This window comes from Artemia sp. Qi Xiang Cuo, chromosome 7 (genome assembly GCF_049724085.1).
Source record: "Artemia sp. Qi Xiang Cuo chromosome 7, ASM4972408v1, whole genome shotgun sequence".
NCBI classification, from domain to species: Eukaryota; Metazoa; Arthropoda; class Branchiopoda; order Anostraca; family Artemiidae; genus Artemia; species Artemia sp. Qi Xiang Cuo.
Window position 1 is genome coordinate 14,070,077 of NC_142800.1, and position 15,872 is coordinate 14,085,948.

Here is a 15,872-nt window from a genome sequence, read left to right on the forward strand (position 1 = left end):
CGTAGGTACTAAAGGAACATTGATCATTTTTTCTGATTTTGTGTGTTTTCACAAGAAAATAGCTTGTCTTTAGCAAACTTAGCCATAGTTAGTTGAAACTCTGCATAAATATCTTCATTTTTAGTCTCATTGCGTAGGTACTCAGGGAACATTGATTATTTTTTCTGATTTTGTGTGTTTTCACAAGAAAATAGCTTGTCTTTAGCAAACTTAGCCATAGCTAGTTGAAACTCTGCATAAATATCTTCATTTTTAGTCTAATTGCGTAGGTACTAAAGGAAAATTGAACATTTTTTCTGTTTTTGTGTGTTTTCACGAGAAAATGGCTGGTCTTTAGCAAACTTAGCCATAGCTAGTTGAAACTCTGCATAAATATCTTCATTTAAGTCTCATGGCGTAGGTACTAAAGGAACATTGAACATTTTGTCTGAGTTTGTGTGTTTTCGCCAGAAAATAGCTTGTCTTTAGCAAACTTATCCATAGCTAGTTGAAACTCTGCATAAATATCTTCATTTTTAGTCTAATTGTGTAGATACTAAAGGAACATTGAAAATTTTTTCTGATTTTGTGTGTTTTCACAAGAAAATAGCTTGTCTTTAGCAAACTTAGCCATAGCTAGTTGAAACTCTGCATAAATATCTTCATTTAAGCCTAATTGCGTAGGTACTAAAGGAACATATGTGTCTGTGTGTGTGTGTCTGCCGGTGTGTGTGTCTTTGTTTTTGTGTCTTTGTCTGTCTATCTCTGTGTGTGTCTGTCTGTGTGTGTCTCTCTCTGTGTGTCTCTCTATCTGTGTCTCTGTGTGTGTGTGTCTGTGCTTGTCTCTCTCTGTGTGTGTCTGTGTGTTTTTGTGTGTGTGTATGTGTCTATGTGTGTGTGTCTCTCTGTGTGTGTGTCTCTGTGTGTGTGTCTCTGTGTGTGTGTCTCTGTGTCTTTCTCTCTGTGTGTGTGTCTCTGTGTGTGTGTCTCTGTGTGTGTGTCTCTGTGTGTGTGTCTCTGTGTGTGTGTTTCTGTGTGTGTGTCTCTGTGTGTTTGTGTCATAGTTTTTGTCTCTGTGTGTGTGTCTGTGTGTGTTTTTCTCTGTGTTTGTGTCTGTCTGTGTGTGTCTCTGTGTGTGTGTCTGTGTGTGTGTTTCTCTGTGTGTGTGTCTCTGTGTGTGTGTCTCTGTGTGTGTGTCTCTGTGTGTGTGTGTCTGTGTGTGTGTCTGTGTGTGTGTCTCCGTGTGTGTGTGTTTCTGTGTGTGTGTGTCTGTCTGTGTGTGTGTGTGTTTGTGTGTGTGTGTCTCTGTGTGTGTGTGTCTCTGTGTGTGTCTGTCTCTTTCTGAGTGTATTTGTCTGAGTCTCTTTTTCTGAGTGTCTGTGTCTGTGACTCTTTGTCTGTCTGTCTCTGTGTGTGTCTCTCTGTGTGTGTCTCTGTGTTTGTGTATGTCTGTGTTTCTCTGTCTTTGTGTGTGTTCTGTGTGTATGTCTGTGTATGTGTGTCTCTGTGTGTGTGTCTCTGTTTGTGTGTCTCTGTGTGTGTGTCTCTGTGTGTGTGTCTCTGTGTGTGTGTCTCTTTTTGTGTGTGTCTCAGTGTGTGTTTCTCTGTGTTTGTGTCTCTGTGTGTGTGTCTCTCTGAGTGTGTCTCTGTGTGTGTCTCTCTTTGAGTGAGTGTGTGATTGTGTTTCTCTTTGTTTTTGTCTGTTTGTTTGTGTGTGTGTGTGTGTGTGTCTGTGTGTGTGTGTCTGTGTGTGTGTCTCTGTGTGTGTGTCTTTGTGTGTCTCTGTGTGAGTGTCTCTGTGTGTGTGTCTCTGTATGTGTGTCTCTGTCTGTCTGTCTCTGTGTGTGTGTCTCTGAGTGTGTGTCTCTGTGTGTGTGTCTCTGTGTGTGTGTCTATGTGTGTTTGTGTCTGTGTGTGTGTGTCTGTTTGTGTGTCTCTCTGTGTATGTCTATGTGTGTGTGTCTCTCTGTGTGTGTCTCTGTTTGTGTGTCTCTGTGTGTGTGTGTCTGTGTGTGTGTGTCTCTGTGTGTGTGTCTTTGTGTGTGTGTCTCTGGGTGTGTGTCTCTGTGTCAGTCTCTGTGTGTGTGTCTCTGTGTCTGTGTGTCTGTCTCTCTTTGTGTCTCTGTGTGTGTGTCTCTGTGTGTGTGTGTCACTGTGTGTGTCTCTGTTTGTGTGTCTCTTTGTGTGTTTCTCTGTGTGTGTGTCTCTGTGTGTGTCTGTGTGTGTGTCTGTGTGTGTGTGTCTCTGTGTGTGTGTCTCTGTGAGTGTGTCTCTCTTTGTGTGTCTCTCTGTGTGTGTGTCTGTGTGTGTGTGTCAGTGTGTGTGTCTCTGTGTCTGTGTCTCTGTGTATGTGTCTCTGTGTCTGTGTCTCTGTGTGTGTCTCTGGGTGTGTGTCTCTGTGTGTTTGTATCTGTGTCTGTGTCTCTGTGTCTGTGTCTCTCTGTCTGTGTCTCTGTGTCTGTGTGTCTTTGTCTATCTCTCTGTGTTTGTGAATCTGTGTCTCTGTGTCTGTCTCTCTCTTTATGTGTCTCTGTGTCTGTGTCTCTGTGTTTTTGTGTCTCTGTGTGTGTGTCTCTGTGTGTGTGTCTCTGTGTGTGTCTCTGTGTGTGTGTGTCTATCTGTGTGTTACTCTGTGTGTGTGTCTCTGTGTGTGTGTGTCTCTGTGTGTGTGTCTCTGTGTGTGTGTCTCTGTGTGTGTGTCTCTGTGTGTGTGTCTCTGTGTGTGTGTCTCTTTGTGTCTCTGTCTGAGTGTCTCTGTGTGTGTGTCTCTGTATGTGTGTCTGTGTATGTGTGTCTCTGCGTGTGTGTCTCTGTGTGAGTGTCTGTGTGTGTGTGTCTCTGTGTGTGTGTCTCTGTGTGTGTCTCTGTGTGTGTGTCTCTGTGTTTGTGTCTCTGTGTGTGTGTGTCTGTGTGTGTGTGTGTGTGTCTGTGTCTCTGTGTGTCTGTGTGGGTCTGTGTGTGTGTGTCTCTGTTTGTGTGTCTCTGTGTGTGTGTCTGTGTGTGTGTGTCTCTGTGTGTGTGTGTCTGTGTGTGTGTCTGTGGGTGTGTCTGTGTGTGTGCGTGTCTGTGTGTGTGTCTCTGTGTGTGTTTTTCTCTCTTTGTGTCTCTGTGTGTGTTTCTGTCTGTGTGTGTGTCTCTGTGTGTGTGTCTCTGTGTGTGTGTCTCTGTGTGTGTCTCTCTGTGTGAGTGTGTCTGTGTGTGTCTCTCTGTGTGTGTCTGTTTGAGTGTGTGTGTGTGTGTGTCTCTGTGTGTGTGTCTCTGTGTGTGTGTGTCTGTGTGTGTGACTCAGTGTGTGTGTGTGTCTGTGTGTGTGTCTCTGTGTGTGTGTGTCTATGTGTCTGTCTCTCTGTGCGTGTCTCTGCGTGTGTGTCTCTGTGTGTGTGTCTCTGTATGTGTTTGTCTCTGTGTCTCTGTCTCTGTGTCTCTTTGTGTGTGTATCTGTTTGTGTGTCTCTGTGTGTGTGTATCTGTGTGTGTGTCTCTGTTTGTGTGTCTCTGTGTGTCTGTCTGTGTGTTTGTCTGTGTCTGTGTTTCTGTCTGTGTGTGTGTCTCTCTGTTAGTCTGTCTGTGTGTGTGTGTTTGTGTGTGTGTGCGTGTTTGTGAGTGTCTCTCTGTGTGTGTCTCTCTGTGAGTGTCTCTCTGAGTGTTTGTCTGTGTGTGTGTCTGTCTGTGTGTCTCTGTGTGTATGGGTGTCTGTGTGTGTGTGTGTCTCTGTGTGTTTGTGTCTGTGTGTGTGTCTCTGTGTGTGTGTTTCTCTGTGTGTGTGTGTCTCTGTGTGTTTGTGTCTCTGTGTGTGTGTCTCTGTGTCTGTGTCTCTTTGTGTGTGTCTCTGTGTTTGTGTCTCTGTGTGTGTGTCTCTGTGTGTGTGTCTCTGTGTGTGTGTGTCTCTGTGTGTGTGTCTCTGTGTGTGTGTCTCTGTGTGTGTGTGTCTGTGTGTGTGTCTCTCTGTGTGTGTGTCTCTGTGTGTGTCTCTCTGTGTGTGTGTCTGTCTCTGTGTGTTTCTCTGTTTGTGTGTCTGTGTGTGTGTCTCTGTGTGTGTGTGTCTCAGTGTGTGTGTCTTTGTGTGTGTGTCTCTGTGTGTGTGTCTCTGTGTGTGTGTATCTGTGTGTGTGTCTCTGTGTGTGTGTCTCTGTGTGTGTTTCTCTGTGTGTGTGTCTCTGTATGTGTGTATCTGTGTGTTTGTCTCTGTGTGTGTGTCTCTCTGTGTGTGTCTCTCTGTGTTTGTATATGTGTGTGTGTATATGTGTGTTTGTGTCTGTTTGTGTGTGTCTGTGTGTGTTTGTCTGTGTGTGTGTGTCTTTCTGTGTGTGTGACTGTGTGTGTGTGTCTCTGTGTGTGTGTCTCTGTGTGTATTTCTTTGTGTGTGTGTCTGTGTGTGTGTGTGTGTGTGTGTGGGTGTCTGTGTGTGTGTCTGTGTGTGTGTTTATGAGAGTGTTTGTCTCTGTTTGTTTGTGTGTGTGTGTGTGTGTCTCTGTGGGTGTGTCTCTGAGTGTATCTGTCTGTGTATGTGTCTCTGTGTGTGAGTGTCTCTGTGTGTGTGTCTGTGTGTGTGTGTCTCTGTGTGTGTGTCTCTGTGTGTGTGTCTGTCTGTGTGTCTCTGTGTGTGTATCTCTGTGTGTGTGTCTCTGTGTGTGTGTCTCTGTGTGTGTGTCTCTGTGTGTGTGTGTCTCTGTGTGTGTGTCTCTGATTGTGTGTCTCTCTGTTGTGTATGTGTGTTTGTCTCTGTGTGTGTGTCTCTGTGTTTGTGTCTGTTTGTGTGTGTGTCTCTGTGTGTGTCTCTGTGTGTGTGTGTCTCTGTGTTTTTGTGTCTCTGTGTGTGTGTGTCTATGTGTGTGTTTCTGTCTGTGTGTGTGTGTCTGTGTGTGTCTGGGTGTGTGTGTTTGTGTATCTGTGTCTGTGTCTATGTGTGTGTGTGTCTGTGTGAGTGTGTATCTGTGTGTGTGTGTCTTTTTGTGTGTCTCTGTGTGTGTGTGTCTGTGTGTGTGTGTCTGTGTGTATGTGTATCTGTGTGTGTGTGTCTCTGTGTGTGTGTCTCTGTGTGTGTCTCTGTGTGTGTGTGTGTCTCTGTCTGTGTGTCTCTGGATCTGTGTGTCTGTGTGTGTGTCTGTCTGTGTGTCTGTGTGAGTGTGTTTCTGTGAGTGTGTGTGTCTGTGTGTGTGTGTCTCTGTGTGTTTTTCTGTCTGTGTGTGTGTGTCTATGTGAGTGTGTGTGTTAGTGTGTCTGTGTTTGAGTTTGTGTCTTTGTATGTTTCTGTGTGTTTGTGTCTCTGTTTGTGTGTATGTTTTTATCTCTCTATGTGTGTTTGTCTCTCTTTGTGTGTCTGTGTTCTTGTCTCTCTATGCTTTTCTCTCTGTTTGTGGGTCTCTGTGTGTGTTTCTCTGTTCTTGTGTCTCTGTGCGTGTGTCTCTGTGTGCGTGTCTCTGTGTGTTTGTCTCTGTGTGTTTGTCTCTGTTTGTGTCTCTGTGCGTGTGTGTCTGTGTATGTGTCTCTTTGTGTGAAACAGTTTTAGGTATTTTAGGCGATGATTTTAGAAAACAAAAGCAGAACTTTTAAAATCACAACAACTGAAGGTCAGTGAATAATTCATTTCTGGGGCCGGGGGAGGTCCTTTGGGGATCGGGGTGGGCCTTTGGGGGTGCCGGTGATCCTTTGGGAGCTTGGGGGACCTTTGAGGACCGGGGGCTTCCTTCGGGGTTGGGGTAGGAGGATTGGAACCCTTTGGGGTTGGGTTAGAGGACCTCACAACACTGTTCAAGTGAAACTTGTGTATTATAACGACCATAGAGTTTCACCATTAAATTCTCTTCTAAAATCTCTTCAAAAATCTTCTTTTAAAATGTCTCTATCTGTTTCGCCGAAATAGTTCCATAACCTGTCTAAAACAGTTTCGCCCAAATAATCCCTAAACGTAAATTCAGGGTGTTCCTTTGTTATTGACATCTCTGCGCTAATGCATTTCAAATTAATAAGAAACCTTTTCGCGCGCTAAAACATTTCATCGCTAAGATGTTTCTTGGAGAATTGTTCCCATGGCCTTTGGTTATTAATATCTTTTGGAGTTCGACCAGTAGAACTGTTCCCGAGGCAAAGACATTAATGATTTGGATCTATTCCTGGAGAAATGTTTCTAGGCGAAAATTTTTAAAGTCTGACAGATGATGTCATTGATTGATTGATCTGTCAAGAAAGGGGAAATTAATTTGGTGTTTCTAAGGGGAATTATTGATTCACGATAGGTGAATTGAGGTCGACAGCAAAGGTGTTCCAAGGTCGATGTTGTTGTTGTTGTAAGTGCACGCTCTCAGCGAATGTCAAGGTCGATGTTGTTGTTGTTGTTGACACACTTTGATTACGCAATCAATTTCGGAAATTCACTTCCCCCTCGAGTCCTAGATCAATAACATTGTTCCCGTTAGAATTCAATGCGCATGTGCAACCTTCGTTCCGGAGTTATTACACATAGAAACATCAAATAAATCGACCTTGGAAAAAGAGGTCATTGACCCCATTACGTAGTTATTCTCCCTAGGGAGGCTATGCCCATATATGGACTCCCCGTCCGTATTCTATGCCCATATAAGGAGTCCCCGTGGGGCTGGTACCCCCTCCTCTACTGCTTTATTTCATTGTTTGCAATTTTGGCTGTGCACCGCATTTAGTGCACAAACGCAAATTTGGTTGTGCTATATTTTCGTATTGCAATTCAATGTTTGCGTATTGCATATATATATATATATATATATATATATATATATATATATATATATATATATATATATATATATATATATATATATATATATATATATGTGTGTGTATATATATGCAGGAGAAGGGGTGGCACAAGGCCATTGTATCTTCTAACTACTGTCTAATTTAGTAAACTTTTTAAGATGAAATTAAATTTTTAAACTGAATTCGGATTTTAACCTTTTATTTTACAGCTGGTCCTTACTAATGCTTTCTAACTACCATGAGTGAAATCTAGTATTATTTATAGATCTAAAATGAAAATCATAAGTAATATTCACTGAAATATACACTCTAAGAATAACATTGAGAAATTTCTTAAATGAGCTCAATAAACTAAGTGTTTATTGATTGTTTGCCAACAGGTATAGTTTTCAAAAATTATTAGTTTTGACTATTAAATATAGAATATAACACTCAATAAAATTAATATTAAGAATCAATAATAACTAATAACTAATATTCTTAGCAATAATAATAATTATAACAAATCTTAACTGTTATTATTTTTATAAAATAAATTAATTAATAATCTTCAACAGAAATTAAAGTTTAGGAATTTTTCAGTCCCTCGATTTGTGGCAGCACAAAATCTTCTGAAATAAAAAGGTTCTTATAAAAACAGAAAATTTGAAAAAAGTACTGATAAAATTTCCTTACGACGATAACGAAGCAAGAGTCCAGCTTTGAGTTGTCTTGATGTAGCTGCAAAAATAAAGAAGGTTAATTGCTTAAACAACAATATTTATAAAACTAATGAAGATGTATCTTTGCTTACAAATTCAGTGATACTTAAACAACATACTTTAATCTAGAAACAAAAGAACTTTACATGAGTTTTTAAGAACATTTTCCAGATCCTGGACTTTAAATTCACTCTGTATACACACACACACACACACAAACATACACACACACATATATATATACACACATATATATATATATATATATATATATATATATTTATATATATATATATATATATATATATATATATATATATATATATATATATATATATATATATATATATATATATATATATATATATATATATATATATATATATATATATTATGTTTTAGAGGTAATTACTTGGCAAGAAAAAAAAAACAAAAAAAAACTGTTATCCTAATCCAGCAATTGAGACAAATGTACACTTGACAAGGTTTTGACCTTACTCATCTATCCAATTACCTAGGACCAAACAGTATAACCGAACCATCAACCAAATAGAAATGTCCAAATCCATGCAAAGTCGTCATCAATAAATGTAAGTCGTTGTAAATTTACAAGCAAAAGCACCTTAAATCTAACGAAATATTTCCAAGTGGAACCTTCCATTAGGGCTCATCAGAAGAAATACCGCCTGCCTTAACTGGTTTCGAGGCTTTACTTTCTTTATCCGGCATAGTGGAGCCTCTAACGTAAGATCTATATGGTATTCCTATGTCAGGTAAAACTTGTGAAATACATGCATACTAGTGCAGCTATTCAAAATTACATACAAAATGAGTTTCATTGTTTCCTTAATAAAATCCTAGAGGTCACTGAACAAAGACTATTCTGGAACAAATGAAGACTGGTCCAGATGTGAGTTATAAAAAAGTCTTTTATTGGTATCCGGAACCAATTACCGATTTAAAGTTCTTCATGCTTGTTTGAAAACAGTCTACAAATTCAAAATTCCAAAAAAAAAGAGAGAGAGAAATTAGATTAAAATATCATTCAGTATTTCTTTATAATTTTTTGTATATTTACCTAAAAGTTCATGATGCATAACACTAAATTTTTTGAATTGCCAACTAATTTTTTTGGCAGATAAACATCTTAAGATCAGTTTTTCGCTCAGCTTTTTACATCTATTTTTAAAATCTGTGTAATTACTGCATATTTTTGTATACCTAAATAATTGGGAATAATAAGCTGAATAAGTAATATTTGAATGTATATTACTTTCAAGGAATAGAAAATTAATTTCTTCAAAATTAAAATCGTCAGTTTTATTACATATTTTAAAAACTAATTTATTATTATCCGAAACATAAATATTTAAATCTAAGAAATGATCAGAGTGACCTGTCTCATAGCTAGGCCCAGAATTAACTCTAGTGGATAAATATTTTTTGAAATCTCAATAAACTCTGAACAATTTAATACTAAGAGATCGTCCAGATATCTTTTATTATTTGAAAGGATATATTTTACATTGCTTGGGATATTTTTATTTATCATATATTCGTATTCTAATTGACTTAAAAACAAGTACGCTATGAATGGACTCGCATTCCCACCCATAAGAATGCCAACAATTTGTTTATATAAATTACCATTAAATCTTATAAAAGTATTAAATAGAATAATTTCCAATAAATCACATACCATATCCAAGCTATAAGCTCTTGAATTAATAGTACTTCTAAAGAAATTCGTCCATCGGGCTTTTTTATTAAAAGTATCAATTTTCAAAAATCCGATATTAGACCAAAGAAAAGCTTTCTTAATGACCATTTTCAATTTTCGAATACTAAATTAAGTGACAAATTTGTATACAGAGTAGTAAAATCAAATGAATCGACTGTTTTAGCTGAAACATTAGCCAAAGAATCTATCACTTGTAACGAGTTATTGACATTCCAAAATGGGTTAAAGTTAGAAAATTTTTTAATTCCGGAGCAATATGCTTTAAATTTATTTCTAATTTCTCCTAAAATTAAAGATAAGTCAGTAGCCGCAATTCTGGTTGGACACCTTGCTGCCCCAGCAATAAAACGTGGTTTTTGTTGATTTTTATGAAATTTTATCGTCCAATATAAGAAAGGAAACTTTTTATCATTATCATTTATTTTAATATTGAATTTTTTCAAAATTCTTTCTTATATATTTTCAATTAAACTATTCTCCTCTATATAAGCCTTTTCGTATGTATTTGTTGTTTTTAACTCTTTTGATAAAGTATCACAATAGAGTTTCTGACAAATTATGGCAAAATTATTGCCAGCCTTATCAAATGGTACAAATACAAATTAATTCTGTATATTAGCAAGCACTTCTTTCATATTGGCATTACAAAATATTAATTTAATCACAGAACGTTTTTGATCGAATATATGATTACTATTTTCTAGATTATTGAAACTAAAACTTATACAATTCTGAAATCTGTCCTTAGTAATTTTCTCCTTCTTGCACCATTTATCAATAAATAAATTTAAATCATTCTTTAATCCCCTAATAATATCTGCTGGCTTTATGCGATAAGAAAGACGGAATTTAGCCCCCATTTTCATTATGTTTTGAAGATCAAGATGCTTTATAATGGACAAATCCTCCGTTACAACATGCTCGTAAGGTTGATCCATATACGGTAAAAATTGCTCGCAAATACAAACTGGTTTCCAATTACTCTCCCTGTCAAGTTTTTTAAGTATTGAATTATAGTTAAAAATCATTTGACCAATTGTTTTTGAAAATTTATATGTTAAAATTGGACTATCTTTATACACCAAATTACATGGAAGGGCATTCTTCACTCTCCACTGGTTTAAGATTCTGGGTAAATTAATATCTTCTATTTGTTTAGAACTAAAATTAACAGACAAATATAATCTATTATGCTTATTAACAATCTTATCAGATTTATTATATTTTGAAATAAATTTTGATTTAGTTAAAATGAAAACTGCATCATAAATTAATTTAGTTTTTGAAATACATGTTGTATTTTTTTTTGCAATCCAGAATACTTTTATTAAATTATTACTTTATAATTTAATTTAAGATTTTATTAAACTAGCCATTCCATTGGTCTCAAATATGTGACATGAATCTATTAAAAATGCACGTAAATCTAAATAATTCTTTTTATTATTTTTCCTATGTCCTCTTGATCGGTTTTTACGTTTAGTGGGGCAATTAAAAGAAGGGTACTCAGTTAACCCATTAATACAGTTAGCAACTACATGTCTCCATATTTCGCAACTCGATCTTTTAGCCCAAAAGGATACGCGGTACCCAGAGCATGGATCCAATAAATTTCTCGTCTCCGTAATTTATTATTTTTATCTTCTTTGGTAAAGTTTTCTAGATCCAGATTTTCTAAAATTGTAATATTTAGATTAGATACTGAGCAAGTACCATTATTACAATGTTGAACTAGATAATTGTTAGTTTTTTCCCTGGTAATTGTAGTTTTATGTCCCGAAAATATCTTATATACGTTGTTAATTGTTTCCCCTACATATTGTAATTGACAATTTTTACATTCTAGTAAATAGATAATATTATTTGTTTTACAATTTACCTGTCCAGTTAATAAACATTGAAACTTTTTATTATATAAAGTGCTTTTAACATAATTTCGAGTGATGAAGTGATCTTGACAAATAAAAAAACAACCATTACAATTACTAATATCCTGCAGACGCCTTTGCATATTATAATTGAAATTATTATTACGTATAAAATAGTAAATAAAACAAAACCAAGACGATAAACAATACAAAGTCTAAAACATCTTCAGAAGCCTAGCCAAAAGTCCACACTTAGTAAGGCAAATCTCGATAATTATACAAAAAAAACATAACTTCAAAAACCACTACCCTAAATAGAGTTTTTGCTTAATACTACCATTTTAAAAAAAGTAATAAATTTGCCAAATAATCATCAATTTCAGGTAAAACCTGGACCAGGGTTAAGGTCCATCGGGGAGGAATTTTTGATGATTCCTCCACCAGCACTAAATCAAACCTGGATTAATATAATTTTTTACAGTTAATTAATTGGCAAGAAAAAAAGACTGTCATCTTTATCCAGCAATTAAGACGCATGTGCACTTGAACAAGGTTTTAACCTTACTCATCTATCCAACCACCTAGGACCAAACAATATAACCGCACCATCAACCAAATAGAAATGTCCAAATCCATGCAGAGTCGTCATTAATAAATGTAAGTCATTGTACATTTACAAGCAAAAGCACCTTAAATCTAGCGACATATTTCCAAGTAGAAACTTCCATTAGGACTCATCAGAAGAAATACCACCTGCCTTAACGGGTTTCGAGGCTTTACTTTCTTTAACCGGTACAGTGGAGACCTCTACCATAAGATCTATTTGGTATCCCTATGTCAAGTAAAACTTGTGAAATACATGCATACTAGTAAAGCTATTAAAAATTACCTACAAAATGAGTTTCATTGTTTCCGTAATAAAATCCCAGAGGTAACTGAGCAAAGACCATTCTGGAACAAATGAAGACTAGTCCAGATGTGAGTTATAAAAAAAAAGTCTTTTATTGGTATCTGGAACCAATTACAGATTAAAAGTTCTTCAAGCTTGTTTGAAAACAGTCGACAAATTCAAAGTTCCAAAAAAGACAAGCGAAAGAGAAATTATATTAAAATATCATTAAGTATTTCTTTATAATTTTTTGTATATTTACCTAAAAGTTTGTGATACATAAAACTAAATTTTTTGAATTGCCAACTAGTTTTTTTTGCAGAAAAACCTCTTAAGTTAAGTTTTTCGCTCAGCTTTTTACATCTATTTTTAAAATCTGTGCAATTACTACATATTTTTGTATACCTAAATAATTGCGAATAATAAGCTGAATAAGTAATATTTGAATGTATATTACTTTCAAGCAATGGAAAATTAATTACTTCAAAATTAAAATCATCCGTTTTATTATATATTTTAAAAACTAATTTATTATTATCTTAAATATTAATATTTAAATCTAAGAATTGGTCAGAGTGTCGTATCCCATAGCTAGGCTCCAGAATTAACTCTTGTGGATAAATATTTTTGAAATCTCAATAGACTCTGCACAATTTATTACTAAGAGATCGTCCAGATATCTTTTATTATTTGAAAGGTTATATTTTACATTGCTTGGGCTATTTTTATTTATCATATATTCGTATTCTAATTGACTTTAAACAAGTCCGCTATGAATGGACTCGCATTCCCCCCCCCCCATAGGAATGCCAACAGTTTGTTTATATAAATCACCATTAAATCTTATAACAGTATTAAATAGAACAAATTCCAATAAATCAAATACCATATCCAAGCTATAACATCTTGAATTAATAGTATTTCTAAAGAAATTCGTCCATCGGGGTTTTTTATTAAAAGTATCAATTTTCAAAAATCGGATATTAGACAAAAGAAAAGATTTCTTTCTGACCATTTTCAATTTTTCGAATACTAAATTAAGTGACAAATTTGTATACAGAGTAGTAAAATCATATGAATCGACTCTTTTAGCTGAAACATTAGCCAAAGAATTTATCACTTGTAACAAGTTTTTAACACTCCAATATGTGTAAAGTTAGAAAATTTTATAATTCCGGAGCAATATGCTTTAAATTTATTTCTAATTTCCCTTAAAATTAAAGATAGGTCAGTGGCCGCAATGCTTGTTGGACACCTTGCTGCGCCTGCAATAAAATGTGGTTTGGGTGGATTTTTATGAAATTTTGCCGTCCAATATAAGAAAGGAAACTTTTTATCATTATCATTTATTTTAATATTGAATTTTTTCAAAATTCTTTCTTCTATATTTTCAATTAAACTATTCTCCTCTATATAAGCCTTTTCGTATGTATTTGTTGTTTGTAACTCTTTTGATAAAGTATCACAATAGAGTTTCTGACAAATTATGGCAAAATTATTGCTACCCTTATCAACTGGTACAATTACAAATTCATTCTGTATATTAGCAATTGCTTGTAACATCTTGGCATTATAAAATATTAAATTTTTCTCAGAATTTGTTGGATTAATTCTATACATTCTATTTCGTACACTAGTCAAAATCAAATTTATCCATCTCTGAAATCTGTCTTTAGTAATTTTCTCCTTCTTGCACCATATATCAATAAATAAATTTATATCATTCTTTAATCCCTTAAAAATATTTGCTGGCTTTATCCAGTTAGAAAGACGAAGTTTAGCCCTAATTCTCATCATATTTTGAGGGTCAAGACGCTTTAGAATAGACGAATCCCCCGTCACAAAATGTTCTTAAGTTTGATCTCCATACGGTAAAATTTGCTCGCAACTACAAATCGGTTTCCAATTACTCCCCCTGTCAAGTTTTTTAAGTATTGAATGATAGTTAAAAATCATTTGACCAATCGTTTTTGAAAATTTATATGTTAAAATTGGACTATCTTTATACACCAAATTACATGGAAGGGCATTCTTCACTCTCCGCTGGTTTAAGATTCCGGGTACATTAATATCTTCTATTTTTTTAGAACTAAAATTAACAGACAAATATAATCTATTATCCTCATTAACAATCTTATCAGATTTATTATATTTTGAAATAGATTTTTATTTTGCTAAAATGCAAACTGCATCATAAATTAATTTAGTTTGTATATATGTAGTGATATACACTACATATATATATATATATATATATATATATATATATATATATATATATATATATATATATATATATATATATATATATATATATATATATATATATATATATATATATATATATATATATATATATATATATATATATATATATATATATATATATATATATATATATATATATATATATATATATATATTATTCCAATATTCACGGCACCAGGTGTCGAAAGAAAGACGGAATTTAGCCCCATTTTCATTATATTGAAAATGGGGGCATTATATATATATATATATATATATATATATATATATATATATATATATATATATATATATATATATATATATATATATATATATATATATATATATATATATATATATATATATATATATATATATATATATATATTTTATTCCAATATTCACGGCACCAGGTGCTTCAAAGTATCTGATATGCCGCTATTTATTTACCTCGTTCAATGGCCTCGAGGTTTTAAATGTCTATTGAACCTTCTTTTGAAGGTGTCAACAGAGGGATTTGCAGGGATAATATCCCCAGGAAGATCGTTCCAGATAGAAGTGCAACGCCGGATGAAGCTGTTCCTCAAGTACTCGGCTTTCGGCGTATCCTCCTTTAGATAATTGGACCGAGCTTTGTGCCTTCTTGTCTGCCTTGTCGGCTGGACAAAGGGGGGCACAATTTGAGAGAGCTCGTCTGAGGGAGGCAAATTCATGTACTTGTAGAAAACAGCTATCGAAGCTACATCAAACCTTTCATTTAGAGGCTGGAGCGATTCTTGTGTAGAGGCACAGCCCGCCCTATTTGCCCTATTTTGGATCTTCTGAAGTAGTGGCAACAGCGTTTTCGGAGCACCAGAATATAGCGGGCATCCATATTCAGCTATGGGTCTAATGCAAGACTCGTAGAGTGGGATGATCGAGCTTGATGGAAGAAGGTTTTTGCAGTGAAGAGTAATTCCCAGCTTTCTTGCGCAGGAGGTTCTCCCCCGATCAAAATCGTTGTTCCAAGAGAGATTGGTGGAGAAATGAATCCCCAGTAGACGAAGCTTGTCGACTCTCTTTATAGCTTCATTTTTGAAGATGAAACTGGGGTGTTCACGTGGGACCTTTGATCGGGTAATTAGATGCTCTTTTGTTTTCGATGCATTGAAGTTGATCATCCATGCATCAGACCACTTTTCAATTTTCAAAAGATCCATCTGTAGGGAAAGGGAGGCTTGTGTTGGTTATTCGTGCTTAGGGACGGCTGAGTGTGTCTTGGTTTCGTCGGCAAAGTGATGCAGAGGGTTTGCAAGGTTGTCTCCCATGTCGTTTATGTAGATAAGGAAAAGCGTAGGTCCCAAGACACTACCCTGGGGTACCCCTGCTTTCACTGGATATTCGCGAGAAATAAACCCGTCAAGAACAACCCGCAGTGAACGATCGGAAAGAAAGCTCTCAATCACTTTTAACAGACATCCACGAAGACCATACACATAGAGTTTCTTTAGCAGGCCACGGTGCCATACTCTGTCAAAAGCTTTCGCAATGTCAAAGGATAATATCCACTCCTGATACTGGGCCACTAGGCAGTCTAATGTTGAGCGTTTCCAGCGGAATCCATATTGGCGATCCCCTAGAAGGTCATTTGATTCCAGGTGCTGATGAAGTGTGTTATTGCAGACGCTCTCGTAGACTTTGCCAACACAGGAGAAAAGGCTAATAGGCCTG

At 35.6% G+C, this 15,872-nt stretch overlaps 1 protein-coding gene across 3 annotated transcripts in view; it reads right to left on the reverse strand.

The window, feature by feature from the left end:
- The window catches only part of LOC148949983 (uncharacterized), a 152,096-nt gene that overhangs the window by 27,968 nt on the left and 108,256 nt on the right, over positions 1 to 15,872 (reverse strand). For all 3 annotated transcript variants that reach the window (XM_089091388.1, XM_089091387.1, XM_089091385.1), the window contains exon 2: positions 7,389 to 7,433. In XM_089091388.1, coding sequence (XP_088947514.1) covers positions 7,389 to 7,433 — 45 coding nt within the window. The remainder of the gene's footprint in view (positions 1 to 7,388; positions 7,434 to 15,872) is intronic.